This window comes from Condylura cristata, unplaced genomic scaffold, assembly GCF_000260355.1.
Source record: "Condylura cristata isolate star-nosed mole 26May11 unplaced genomic scaffold, ConCri1.0 scaffold00036, whole genome shotgun sequence".
Taxonomy (NCBI): Eukaryota; Metazoa; Chordata; class Mammalia; order Eulipotyphla; family Talpidae; genus Condylura; species Condylura cristata.
This window is the reverse complement of record NW_004567137.1, coordinates 13,262,939-13,278,054: the sequence shown is the minus strand read 5'-3', so window position 1 is coordinate 13,278,054 and position 15,116 is coordinate 13,262,939. Positions and strand designations below refer to the sequence as shown.

The following is a 15,116-nucleotide window of genomic DNA, read 5'->3' as shown; positions in this document are numbered from 1 at the left end:
TTATTTTGCCTGTTTATCCTGGATGCCAGAGAGATGGGACAGGCACTACTGAAGCATTGTTTGTCATACTGTAGGAAAAAGATCCCACAGTGAACTGCTTCTGACTGAAATTCATCTTGGAAGTACCCTTGTTTCTGCTCTAACTTTTTTTTTTTTTTTTAAGTTTAGGGCCCTCTCTGGTGGAACAACAGGTTAAAGCACAGCACTGCAAAGCTATCAACAGGCACTTCAGCATAAGTTCTATCCCCAGCCAGGGAGCTGACCCACATGGCACAGCAGACCTCTCCTGTCCCACCTGCTGCTCCCCTTAGCAGTGTACTTCATTAGTCTGCCTGTTATGCTTCCCACTCTGTCTCTGGTGAATCCTCTCACTGTCTCTGCACCTGTGGCTGTACCTTAGTTCTATATCTATAAAAATAAATCTTTACCAAAACAGACTTATTTTATTTATTTATGCACACAAGAACTGGGGGGTAAGTGAGAGGTGCAGGGGGTGAGAGGATTCACCAGAGTCAGAATGGGAAACAGAACAGGCAGCTCTTCTGAAATACTGCTGAGGGGAGCAGTGGGGGACAGTCAGGAGAGGTGCCATGTGGGTCAGCTCTCTGGCTGGGGATTGTACTCCTGTTCATGCTGCAGTGGCTGGCAGTAGCTTGATAGTGCTGAGACTTTAAGTGCTTGCTGTGCCATTAGGGAGGCCCCTCTGTTCCAACTTATTGGCCAGATTTAGTCTCAAAGCACTACACAACTTTAAAGTTGTATTTCTACCTACCACATACCTGGAAGGCAGTTTGGGAGCATTTGACACATAGTACTTATAAGTGATGGAGCCTACCCTTTCCTTAAAAAAACATGGCTGTCCCTTATTTCCTAAGTAAGTACTTCCGTCAGTTGTTTTGGTGTTTAGAACATGAATGACCAGGGCCATCCCTGGTGACACAGAAGGTTGGAGCACTGTACTGCAAAGGTCAGCCGGGCTGTGGCACCTTAGTGCAAGTTCGATCCCCGGTGCCGGAGGTGATCCACATGGCACGGCAGACTTTTTCTGTCTCACCTGTTGCCCCTCTCAGCGGTGCCTGTTCTGCTCCCCACTCTGTCTTTGGTGAATCCTCTCACCACCCCTGCACCTCTGGCCTGTAGCCTGTACCCCATTTCTGTATGCATAAATAAATAAAATCTTAAAAAAAAAAAAGAAAGAAATGAATCACCACCAGCAGGACAGGGAAATAACTAAAATCCATGCTAAAAGCATCTTCTATCAGGGACTGTCTTTCAGAAAGGGACATTTCTGCCCATGAGGAAAGCTTCTGTGGGCTATGTGGTACAGATGAGGCTTCAAAAGCCAGCAACTCATGACCCAAACACAGTTGCAGATGAGATTCTTTGTATCTTTATAAGATAATGAAAGTAAATTGCCTAACCCATCCATTATATTAAATGAGAGAGCAGATGTGGAAGCCATTTGAAAATGGTGAACTGCTAAGATGTAAAATACCATAAGTGTAAATTGCTCTTAAAAAATAAACAATCATTAGCCTAAAGGACCAGTCATTTTGAAGGATCCTTATGCTCTAAGATCTAATTTGGCTACAGGTATCTCCTATTTTCTTCTCTGTATATTTTTATTTGTCTCTAAAATAAAGCCCTTCTAACAGGGAGATGCAGCAGTCTTTTAATCAGCTATATATTCAAAATGGAAATCGAAAAGTTCAGTTTTTTCCAGAAATAAATTGCCTTGGGGATAAGGCTCTGATTCAACATTAGGAATTTAAAAATGAATTGCAGATGAAGTTTCTTCTACCTACAAATAAAGTCCAGATGGAAATTACAAGGAAATGATGCCTTTGCAGCAGGTATAAGAAGATGGAACCTGGGTTAGGAAGATGTGCTAATCCTTAAATTCTTAACAGCAGAATACTTAAGAGGTGAATTTCTCATTAAAAAAGGAATTTTAAAAGCAGAGTACACCTCTCTCTTGGTCCATTTATTTTAGAGGACATGCTAATGAGTAAAAATGTGTCATTTCCATAAATGCAAATATATGTACAATGCTAAAATTCATATATTCCACTATCTGTTTTACATCTGTGCAACTCTGTATCTGCATAACTGCATACACTCCATTTAGCCTACAGTTAGTGAGTAATGATAGACACAATTAAAATTCCAACCAGCATTGTTTATCTTGAGTCCTAAAATTAACAGTTACCCAACGAACTGTGACTGAGATCATATGAAATTTGAAATGAAAATATATGTCTAACCCCTGATTTAAGAATGTATTTGTAAAATAAAGTACAAACAAATCTCATGTCAAATATCAAATATTTACAGGTGAGTCATTTACTCCAAGAGCACATACATCAATAAACTTTTCTTAATTTTCACACTGAAATCTGCTTGGAGGATTCTACCAGTAATGATCTAGGAATTTTTTTTTTCATACCTGGACTTAATTTAACTGCATTCTAAATATGATTCAAGTCTTAACATTTCCACTAACTAGAAAAATAGCCAATGACATTTCCAAAGTGCAGTTGGTAGTTCTCTATGGGATAGAGAATATCAATTTTAAAAAGGCATCATTGAATTCACCTCTCTGATTTGACCAGTTTGACTAATCTAATCCTACTGATTTTCTTAAGCCATTCCTGAAGGCAATTCCTAGAAAAGATATTCTGATGGTGTTTTAAGCAATGAGAATATCCTTTACCTCCTGAAGGAACCACTTTGAAGTCCTTTGAATCAATAAGTTCTGATATTCATTAATTGCGATTTTAATTCTAATGAATCTATTTCTGAAGAGTGTCAAGCACCATCTCTTCCAAGACACCTGTAGCTTAAAGTGGCCTGAGTCATTAAGACATTTGTAACAACTCCAAGGAAAAGTCTGTTTTAGATGTCAAACCATTTATCTCAGAATTCAAGCTCTTCTTGATTTACATGTTGGAAATGTAAATAAGTCATAGTTTGAATGCATAAAAATATCCTTTGATGTGGTGATGGCACATGGGTGAATTGGTGATGGAGGCCCATGGGGATTATAGCTGAGATGGAAAAATGCACAAAATGAAGAATGATGTAAAAAAAAAATCCTTTGAAAAGAAGGCAAAGAAGTCATGGATCTGGCCAATATGAAGTAGATATGATCTTAGTTAGCTAAGGGGACAGCTTGTTTGAAAGAAGGAGGAAGATATAGAGGATAGACTAAGAAAATTTTAGCTTGAGCAGACCACAGGTGGAAATAAGTTATGAAAAACAGAAGACTCTTTATGTTTATGGGGAGATGGTGAAATTTAATGTTGAGGGAGACAATTCTTTGATGTGTTTTGGGGGGGCAGTCACAAATTAAGGGTATTCCTACTCTACCCAGGAAGGTATTTTGCTGATACTCATTCAAGTGAAATAACCATTACACTAGGAAGCTACTTCATAAAGAAGTTTTTTATTCATACCCTTTTTTTAACATAGATAAAATCAGAAAACTCTTGCCACCTTACAGTGACCCAGGTTCCATTCAAGGATAACCCAACATTTGGTGACATTGTGCTGTAGCATCAAAGGCGATCTGGCACCCAGCGGCTCAGTTTTGCCTTTACTAATTTTGGGAAAACATTTTTAGAAACAGTATTAGCCATTGTATGGCTTCAATGGGTTTATTAAAATTTACCAGTCTGGCCCTCCCTGGTGGCGCAGCGGGTTAAAGCACAGCACTGAGAATCTAAAGCCACTTCCGCATGAGTTTGATTCCTGCCTGCCCCGGAGGTGACCATATGGTGTGGCAGACCTCTCCTGACTCGCCCGCTGCTCCCCTCAGCAGTGTACTTCGTCGATCTGCCTGTTCTGTTCCCTGCTCTGTCTCTGGTGAAGCCTCTCACCGCCCCTGAGCCTCTGGCCTTTACCCCAGTTCTGTATGCACAAATAAATAAATCTTTAAAAAAAAATTTTTATCAGCCAATCCTTCAGAAACATCTCCTGCCTCCAAAGCAAAATACAATTACATTGCAGGTGTTGAGTGTTTTGGGATCAACACTACCATGCCGTGATGATGGTTTTCTTCCAGAGAGAATGTAGGGTCATGTGATTTGGTTTCGTTCTCAAATCAGATGCTTTATGGGTTTATTAAATAATGCACCACCTAATAGTTCAGAGTCTTAATGTTTAAACAGTTTCTCTTAAAATTTTATTATCAATAAGGGCAGAAAATCAAACTGGTGCTCCCTGAGGTCTTGGTTTATACTGATAACATTGCTCAGGGCACAGATTTCAAAAAGAGCAGCTAATTTGAGTGAAGCAGAAAAATAGATGTGAACATTTCTATTGTGTAGAGGCTGAGTTCTTGGACTGCAGCTGGGGGCCTGGATTCTGGCTGCTCCTGGCACTAACAAGCCCTATTATTTTCAAGTCCTTGTATTCCAAAGGAAGGAGCTGTATTCCTGAGACCCTCTGCCTTGTGTTTTCTCCCCTACAAAAATGCAAGCTCTGGCAAAGGAACATCATTGCCTTGTGCGCCTTGGGCTGAGTCTGAGAACTTTTCCCTGGCAGTTGCTCCGGAAGTATAAGACGCTGATATTGAGCAATCTGTGCTGTACGTTGTTCTTTGAAATGGCACTTTTAGATGTTCAGTCGTAGCATTTTTTCAGATTGATTTCAGATGGCAGGCGCTAAACCCACTCTAATCTTAAATAGCTCCTTTGGTTCTCAGGGGGTGTATGCCTGACGCATTAATACCAAAGGCATGGAGCAGCCTGGCAGAGTGGGAGGAGGCGTGTCCCGTGAGTCAGAAGACCTGCCCACCACCAACCACTGTGGGACTCCGGGTAAGTCCTGTTTCTCCAAGGTCCTGCTTTCTCATCTGCATGGTGAGAGGGCTGAACGTGACCCTAACAAGCCTCTGGTGGCACAGCTCTGAGTGATTCTGGGATATGCAACAAGTATGTATAAGGATGGAGGAGTCCAGTGGGAAGGAGGAGGAGCTGCCGGAGGAGTGAAGGCAAAGTAATTAGTGCAGAGGCATCGACTCGTCATAGACCAAGACAGGCAGACTCCGCTTTTTATGTGCAGTAGCTAAAATCCTTTATGAGCATCAACTGGGGTGGCTCTTCCCTTTGCTATTACTGGTTCATCAAAGCAGGTCATTGACCCCAGCAGGTCTCTGCCATCCTCCCTGGCACGGGGTGGTAACACCATGGGGGAAAGCCAGCCTACCTGCAAGCCGGTGGCATGTCCGAGTTATGCCAAATGCCCAACTGTAGGGATCCTGAGGATTCTGCATAACTTGGGTCAGTCACATGTAAGGGCCCCAGTAGGAAGTGGCTAGTCTCCTCTATCCTTTGTCCCATTAGCACGACCCTAATTTCTCCAGATCAGGTTCTTTTGGTGCTATTAGTAAGAGGCATCAATTCTTTCCAGCATGGCTAAGGAAGGGTCCTTCAGTTACATGGGCGAAGAAAGAGACACGGAGTCACAGTTGGGTGGCCAGCAAGATTGTAATTATGCTTGGATGGGCAGCCTTCTGATGAGGGGGCTGAAAAGGGCCAGGAAACAGGGAAGGAAGGACGAGTTGATTCTTTGTTGGCAGTGCGATTCTGTGGGCTTTCCAGAAGTCTGCACGGGGGTAGTCTTCTGGGTTTTCATCACTCATGTTTCCTGTGGACATCAGAACCCTGAATCTTGCTGGGGGCTGAGTTTAACCCTTGGGATGACATACTCCTGTGTGGGGTCAACAGTCTGGAGAGAAAGAAAAGCCATCATCAACTTTCTGAGCCAACATAGAGGATGATACTCTGCAAGACTAGGTCCGAGATATTATCATTTCACCCTTTATTTACTTATTATTATTATTTTTAAGATTTATTTATGCATACAGAACTGGAGTATAGGTGAGAGGTATAGGGGCGGTGAGAGGATTCACCGGAGACAGAGTGGAGAGCAGAACAGGCAGATCAATGAAGCACACTGCTGGGGGGTGCAGTAGGCAAGACAGGAGAGGTCTGCTGTGCCATGTGGGTCAGCTCCTGGGCCGGGGATCGAACTCGCACTGAAGCGGCTGTGACTAGCTTGCAGTGCTGCGCTCTAACATGTGCCACCAGGGAGGGCCCCTCATCCTTTTTTTAAATAAAAAATGTGGCTATCCAATTCAGAATGCTCACCCTCTTAGCCATTGACTAGAATAAATCTTTGTGCGAAATTCTTGACTAGTTGACCACTGGGAATGGAAAGCAATCCAAGAAATTCTTGGAGACGATAATAGATGTTTTTCAAAGTGTAAATGTCCTCCAGAGGATTCATTACAACAAATGACATCACTGTGTCTTGGTCCCTGAATCATTCAGGAAAAGGCCACGTCTCAGATAACAAACCAGTGGGATTAGCTTAGCTAGAACTGCCTCGTTCAATAGCGCACATCCTTGCATGATGTCCACTCAAATTTAGTTACTTCTGATCCCCATAATAGAAGATTTGTGTCCCAATGTGGTCTTTTGGATGGTTTGGGTTTGTGTGTCTTCAAGCCATCGTGACATTCGTGCAAGTAACCTCCGTGTCTAATCATCAGTGTTCCCTCTGTGTTGAGAGGATTACGGTCCGTGCATGCATCTGGGCTTCCAGATGACGGTGACAGACCGTAGCCAGACAGAACTAGCCAGGATCCTGGGGGCAGCCTGGACTGCCAGAGCTAGATAGTGACTCACAGAGGCAGCCGGCAGGGCTCGGGGGACAGATTTAGACCATGGATACTAAAACAACTCAGTGCTCACCACATTTACCAGCTCCCCTTCTCCCTGAAGACGAAAGAGGTGCACTTGCTCCTGTCTATCCTCACGCCAACCCTCAAGCTGCTTTCCTTTCCAGGGATGTCCCCTGTATCAGAATCTGATGCTGGTGTTAGAGGCAGAGGGGATTAGCAGGGTCTCAGGCACAGACAAAAGGCAGCATTGCCTTTAATGTATGCTCTTGTGTGATTTTATTCTCGATGCTTCAAGCACCACGTGCGGGAAGGGATGACCCTGCCCTGCCTCTCAGGTCAGTAAGGGTACAGGAGTGAAGCCTGGCTGAAGAACAAAGCTGCCCTGAGGAAGTAGCGCTCGCTCGTCCTTCCCTAGTGAACGGAGATGAGATTTACCTGCAGCTGAATGGGGGTACCATATGAAGTTAATGCTACATCCTCCTCAGCTCCATCACTGTCTCGGGCTGAAAGCCAAAGGAGGGAAGCATGGGGTTAGTGTCAGAGATTCACCTGGAGACACAAGGGAGGATGATGAGAAGACTCTGGACCTGGCCAAGAGGCTCCTGACCCTCAAAAAAGGAATTCTCAGTTGAAGCTCTTTTGTTTTTGTTTTTTCTTTTTCTTTTTAATCTCTGATTAAAAAAAAAAAAAGAGAGTGCTTTTGTAGTTTCTGAGGAAGTCTGTAGGTGGCTAGCACTTGTGTGTTTGGGAGAAGCACACAAGCTTTAGCCACAAAAATGCTGAAGGTTCTGGTCACTTTTAGAGGAAGCGCTGGCTCTGGGCCAGGACCTGTGGCCCTTGCTCTCCTCAGTTGTAAAATAAAAGGCCGTCACTAGATCATCTCGAAAGTCCCTCTAGGCTTGATACTCTACACGCTTTATTTAAGTTTGAAAGCCAGACAGCATAAAACAGTTCCCCTGGGATGATCTTGTGCCGTCACAGACTAAATGTCCCTGCAACAAGACCATAAGCCCCCTGGGGACAGCGTCTGCCTGTAAGGCCAGGCCCGTGCTTGGGACATGTGTTGCTGGTCTGATGGTGGAGGACACAGCGTGTCACCAGTGTTGAGCTTGTGGAAGTCGTTCAGCCAGGTGCACCTAATTGTCAGCTGTGTCACCTTGGACCGGGCTCTTTAACCTCTTGTTCCCTTCGCTTCCTGATGGGACTGCAAGAGGGACAGTGATGATCAGAGGAGTGACTGTATTTCACAGTGCTGTCAGTGGGCATGTCTAAGGCTCTCGGGATGGCACCATGCAGACCCCTCCATCCACTGTATTATCCTGTGTACGCTTTTATTGCACTAGTGGTGTTAAAACAGTGGCTCTGCCAGCGTCTTCCTGCCATTTCTTAGAGTAGTTGGATCCTGTAAAAATGCAATTCCCTTCTTCATCGCTTTTTGAACAGAACCCATGGTTTGACTTTGCGCCTGTGGGGTAACCAGACTCCCCGCTCGCTCAGCCCCTGGTAATTCACGTTTACCTACTTTTGTCATCAGACCAGATGAGAGAGAAGCTTATTCTCCAGCTGTAGTTCATCATTTATCAAAAATGATATTGATATATTAAATCTACATCTCAGTATACTTAATGTTTCTATATTATTCCTGCAAGCACCTTGTGTTGTGAAATCTGAGTGGAGTAAGACCTTCCACTGTAATGTGAAGCAGGCATAATGTGAATCACCATTTCAAGACAAGGAGCCTGAATTCCTAGAAGTGAGGTGCTTAGTTTGGTCTCAAAGTTGGCAGGAAAAAGAGCTGAAACTCAGAGGCAGGACACGTGAGACTGAATTCCCTCCTCTTTTGGTGCCCCCATGCTGCTCCCGAGATCTTCTTAAAATCATTAGTCTTGCTTAATCCGTCCTAAGAGCAAATGCATCTTGCCCAGACTCACTGTCTTCCCCCTGAGGCACCACTTCTCTCTGTGATCTGTAGCTCTTGAGCAGTTCTATGAATTGTTCGCATGAAGAAACAAACAAAAACTACCTTATCAAATTGGTTTCTGCTGGTAAAGTGGGAGCCTTGAAGAAAAAAAAAATGTTGCAAACTGCCTAAAAGGGCTATGTTCAGCAAAAGATAGAATCTGCTTTAAGGCAAACACCCCAAAGGGCTTATATTTACAGGGATATTTTTCTTTTGGTTTGCATTATTTTATAGTCATTTTTACATTATTGGCTCATTATTTTTGCCTTAACATCTTTAAAAAAAATCAGACTAGGTTTGTCTTTTCATGTTCAAACACTGAATGGAAAAATGCCCGTAAGAACATAATACTTGCACATTTCTCATTTCAAATATAAATGGCTCTCGTGTCTAGCAACTTGACATAGCAGCGTTCTAATTAATCTTAGGCAGTTAAAGCAGGCAAAACTAGGACAGGGGATTTCTTTGAATAAGAAAGGACTCATGGTTGATATTCTACTATATTTAGCGTCTCTGCAAATGATATCATATTAAAATCTTTCAGTCAAAAGAGCTTTAACTTTTAGACATTCAACTAATGTGTAGCTTTTTAAGAAAACGTGTAGCACACAGGATATGGAAGATTTGTTCCCAGTTGTTTGGTGCCAGAGTAGTTTGTCTGATTGCGTTTTCATCCTCCATCCAGATATTTTTACATTTGGAATTAAGTCTGTAAGCCACTTCAGAGAGGTAGAGTCTAATATTCCAGGAAAACGGAGTCCTTACTCCTCTTTGCCAATCTAGTTCAGTGTCTACCAACTCTTGTTTTCATATTTCATCTCCACCCTTCCAGCTTTCACTTGGACCTATGTCCACCCTTGCCTTTCACTGGAGACAGGAAGTCACAAGACACCATCCTGCTGGAGAGGCATCTTCCGACTTGTGACATTCCCTGTTGGTCCCCCTTGTCACAGTCCTCTTTCAGCTAAATAATTCTGGTCCCACAAGCCAGTGGTTAATCAAATAATTATGTGATCGGACTCACAAATGCTAACAATCTTAATCAAAAGAGGCGCATGACAAAAGCAGGCCTCATGGACTTGAGCGAAATGTCTTTGTTTAGTCCAGAATTTGGAGAGAACTTGAATGGTCTACAGAAAGTCCACACAGCTCAGAACTGCCCCTTCAACTTCATTGTCTTAACCTTTCCATGTGGGTCTGATGCTATAATGCTTTAATCATCTTTGTGGTTTTCTACCCTTCTTGTTAGTGGGTCCCAGAACTGAATGCTTTGTTTCTTTGGTTTGTTTGTTTCTTTTTAGTTTGCCAGAGATTGACCAATGAGGAGGACAATGGCCTACTTGTTCTCACTGGCCCACATCTATTTATAACGTGTCATGATTTTTTTTAGCAAACAAAAACTTAAAGCCGTGGTGAGGTCCTTTCCCATAGTCAACTGACAATCTGTGTAACACTTAGGATTTTCAAGTTCTTGCTGTTACACTGTACTTGTCTAGCTCTTGACTAGTGTGTGTCTATTTGCCTTTCCTAGTTAGATGTACACCTGTGCTCTTTATTAGCTTTTAATCATATTCTTCTAATTTTATATTTATATTATTTCCAGGATACCTAATTTCTGATTCTGTTCCCTAAGCTTAGTTTCAATTATTCTGTCCAATTTCAGAGCACAATCTATGTGCTTGTCACCATATTATTGACCCCTGACTCCAAAATATCAAACAATATTGAGAGAGTCGATCACTGCTCAGAAATGGGTTTTCTCATCCTGCTTGAGTAGTAAGTGTGCCCCCAGGAAGCACTGTGTTTGCAGACTCTTCAACTAAGATGCTCCTCAGAACCCTTTAAATACTTGCCTAATATTCTCCGGATATGGAATCTTGATCATTGCAATATTTTGTTGTATTGGGTTCTAAGGCTCTATGTTCTTTCTTTCTCCCTCCCTCTCTTTGTTTCCTGGAAACACACAACAACAATAAAGCAAATATAATAGGTTTTATCCTATTTCCTAGGAGAAGTTGTTTCGAGAAAGATTGACGTGGCAATTCTGTCACAAACCAGAACAATAAACTTAAAAGATGGATGTATCCCATCAATTCCTAGCTCTCCATTAACTGAACTCAAAAGAATTAATAGTTGCGTCTATCTGAACAGGATTTAATTTGAATATATAATTAGTCATAGATTATAGCTCAAAAAAGTCTATGCACTTACAAGGAAAGCTTCTATTAATTTTTTGAGCTTAGTGAACATTATGTGTGCTATACAATATATACAATAACATCCATCTTTGTGCATTAGAAATAAATTGTGAGAAATCAGATGCCTATTAAGACACAAAAATGGATGTAACATTCTGATATTGGGCTATGGATAATAGGCCAGATGTTTCAGAAAGAATTAATGAGTTTTGACATATTTCCAGATAACTCAAATTAGCCACTGTGCTACCAGTTTGTTGGGGTCATGGATAACACAGTTTACTTTTGTAACAAAATACAGTCAGGTGGCCAGTCTTGTATAAGGATAAATTTCTGACCCAGATATTTTTATGAAAATGTCACAGAGCAAGTTGTTTTATTTCTATTAATGATCACACATCTGAGCCTTTACTTCAAATCCTGATTGAAATGGATCTTCCTGTTGCTTTTTGTAGACCTTGAAGGTTTCAAGCAATGCCTGGTTTGAAAAGCAGGAAGTCCTATGAAGTAGTTATTATGATGTTTGGACAAATCAGCTTTGAGACTTAAATTTAAAAAATGACAAATTACCATTGCACTTGATAGTCCAAAGTCTGGGGTTAGCATCCTCCAGGTCTCTCACCTGGGGCTGGTTAACTCACTTTATAATGGATGCCTTTCTTTACCCAATATGAACACTCAGCTTTAACTTTTAAACGTTCAATTAATATGTAGCACTCAGCCATGCCCTCTTAATGTCGGGCCTGGCATTCATTTCTGTCTTGGCCTCTCCCCGTACATTTACAGTTTAGTCTCGATTCTGGGTGTCTTCATCTCCATGCCTGAACTATGAAGTCACACACATCAGTTCTGACCATTTTCTTTGTGTCAGAAGTGAGAGAGGGATAGGACAATAGGGTGAACCACAGGCCTGGTTCACCCTATTGTCCTATCCCTCTCTCACTTCTCCCACTTTTCCCACCTCCCTGCTCCCTGGATCCCCCAGGAAATTACCTCTGGAGATTTCCTGGTTCTCCACTCGGTAGCTGCGTTGGTAAGTTGGCACCTGGCAGGCATTGACTGGGGCAGGACACTCTGGCTTACTTGATCTGTAGAGAATGCAGAACTCGGGTATGATGTACAGCAGCAGGAAAACCCACGCATTGCTGACCAGGCCAATGCAGATGACGGGGTCGTCCCACTGGGGCTGGCGCTGGAGCTGCGGGTTGCCTTTCATGAGCATGGAGATCCACACCACCCAGATGATGATGGACACCAGCACTGTGATGAAGATGAGCCTTCCGTGTTGCTTCCAGTTCTCACAGGGGCCACAGAAGGTGGCTTTGGAGATGAAGAATGTGAGGGCCATGAGGAAGAGGACATAGACCAGGAGGGCCACAAAGTCCACATTGAGCTGGTAGGGTGTCATGTGCACAAACATCATGCAGTGGGTCATGATGAGCGTCACGTACTCAATGGCGATGATGGTCTGCAGCAGGCTGGCACCAATAGCAATGAACAGAATGGTTGTCCACGAGAAGGAAACTCTACCCCGGACCAGCTTCACCAGGTTGGAGGCATGAGCGAGGAGGCACGAGAAACAGAGAGCAAAGAGAACCCCAAAGAGAAAGTAGCGTACAGGGGCAGTTTGCTCATTGAACTGGATGATGAAGGCAAAAGCGAGACTGAAGAGCCCGAGCACGGCCAGGAGGAAGAGGAACTGGGTGGGGAGGACATTCCACTGGCTGCAGTCTTGAACCCTTCGCATGAGAAAAAGACATGCCAAGAGCAGCAAGACTGTGACCACTATACCGATGGCAGCCAGGGACTCCAAGACAATGCCCCAGGCCCCATCAGTGTCACAGAGGAGATAGTAGTCCCCTGTGGACTTGATGCAGTCCTCCTCATACATGGCAACTTGTAGGTGTGCCTCACAAGGATGGTCCTCTGTTCCCCTGTAGAAAAAAAGAGGCAAAGTTAGGACTCTTTATCCACCTTCCAGAACACCTGTAGGTAGATCTAAGAAGGGCCCGGTACTGGCCACCTTCTCAAATGAACTCTTTCTGCCAAGGAAAGCAGAACAGACTTCACTTGGGAGTGCGATACTTCATCCTTTTAAATGCCACCGTTTCCACCAAGCCTTTTGGAAACCAAAGACCGACTCTTTGCCATAAAATAGGGTGTGTGACTACATTTGGCCTATTGATGGGGTTCCAGTTAGACTCCAGAACCAGACTTGTCAACATTAGTGGACTGTTGGAACACTCAAGACACCAAGGCACTGTTAGGAGACAGGCAGATGATTTTCCCCAGTAATTTTAACGACATTCGTTTTCATTGAAGTCCAGTCAATCCAAAGCTATATGTTATTATTAAATATCTGACTTAATTAAATATTTGTTCATCAAAGAAACATACAAAATGGTTTCCGTCTTCAAATAACCTGGACAGTTTAACACCCAAATCTTTATCTTAACTGACATTGTCTAGAAAAACCCTCAGCATCATTTGGAAAAATGTATACCATTTTTGTGTACTTCAGTGTCTACAACCAAACACCTAAATTCTGTACCCCTCCAGTTATTCCCAAACCAGGTGGCTGGGACCAGGAGCGTCACACCAAGAGTGAGCTATGGCCTTTCATTCCCACTTACCCTCTCTGTGTCAACGCTGGAAGCCGAGGCTGTAGTGGCTGTGAGGCTGTAACTGCCAATGAGTAAGACGGAGACAAACTCAGCTTCTTTAATCTCTCCCCAAATGGGCGGAAGGACTGGAGGCCCTCACTCAGGTCCCTGCAGGACCAATAAAAAAGAACCGGAAGGTTGGAAAGACACACCTATTCCAGTTTCACAGCAACCTTTCTGCAGAGATTTCCTTGGTGAGAACAATTATTTTTCATCCAACTGCTGACCAAAGGCACCCTGACCTTGAGGGGGTCCTGAAGGGGATGTGACTTCAGGAACTGCACCTGTCCATGGACCCTGTGCCAGGGGGCCCTGAGAGTCCTCAGCAGGTCTCACATGAGGATACATCATTCTTCTGACCTACCCCCTAAATTGTCATCCCCTGAATCTTCCTTTGTCTTGACTTTGGTTGTAAGATCCAAAAGAGCATCCATTCAGCCTAAGAGTAAGAGTCTCACTGGGCCATAAAGAAGAGTTAAGTGCATTTAAAAGGCCAGTGATGGGCAAAGTTGTGAGTTAGGGAGGTGTCTTCTCTATGCTGCTATTCTCTCTCTGGAAATCAGTCATAGGTCTTAGTTGTCCATAAGATTTGGGCTCCTACCTGGACTCATTCTGCTTGGATTTGCCCAAGGCCTTGGTATAACTACCTCCTGCCCTCCCCCTCTTTGTCCACAGCAGAATGTATATGTTCTAGGTCATTCCATCAGTCTTTTATAAAACCCAACATAGGAGAACACACCATCGGAGGTTACTGGGTGGTATTGGTAAATATATTCCTTTCTCCTCAGTGGTGATAATGGAACACTTGGTACAATGTCCAGACTACAGGGACAGAGGTGCCAGCCCTTCCCACCCCCCTTCGACCCTGGGTTCTTTTTCTGGATATTTCATTTTGACAGAGGCCTTCTGAACACCCCAGAGTGGGACCTGGTTCAGCTACGCTGATGGGACCCTACCTGGGAGCCCCCATCTTTCCTTCATCCCTCCCGGCCCTGTGGTTAGCCAGGGCTTTGCCACTGCCTCACAAAGAAACCAGCTCCCGTCAGCTCCTCCTGTTCTGAGTTGCCTTTGCTTTACTCCTGATCACTGCTTCCTACCCAAACACTTTCCCTTATTCTAAGAGCTGGTTTCTCTCCTCAATGGGCTTTCCTTTCTTCCCTGATCCTCTGACCCCTGGGGATCACCTTCTGCCATGCACCCCACCACACAGAGGGCCCTGGACCTTCCCAGGCCTCTCCTTAGATTTTTATTGTACATCATTTTTAATTTGGTCAATTTACTATCAGTTTTATTTTAATCTAATTTGTAGTTGTTGGATGTACCACTGTGCTGTTCAAAAGTATGGAAACTATGTTTTCTATTTTATTAATATCAATTTATTAATAAATGTAATAATTAATTAAAATAACAGGTAAGTGAATCAATTTTATCTGTATTTGGTTGATAGCTACCTGGGGTCAGATCCCAATTTTAAGCCTCCACAGCTCCTGCCTCTGGATTAATAATTGAATAAGTCTGATGACAGAATTCCAGGCCTTGTGAAACTACCTCCTAGTTGTGTGGTTTTCCATTTTTTACTCGTTTTTACCAGCAGATGCTTTTTTTTT

General features: G+C 43.3%; 1 protein-coding gene across 1 annotated transcript; it reads right to left on the bottom strand.

Moving 5' to 3' along the window:
* Positions 1–5,658: 5,658 nt before the first annotated feature.
* Positions 5,659–12,737, bottom strand: GPRC5D (G protein-coupled receptor, class C, group 5, member D). The gene is made up of 3 exons (XM_004693139.1): positions 11,840–12,737; positions 7,124–7,191; positions 5,659–5,730 (listed from the first exon to the last, which is right to left on the bottom strand). Exons 1-3 carry the CDS (start codon positions 12,735–12,737, stop codon positions 5,659–5,661), a joined length of 1,038 nt encoding a protein of 345 aa, XP_004693196.1.
* Between the last annotated feature and the right edge of the window lie 2,379 nt (positions 12,738–15,116).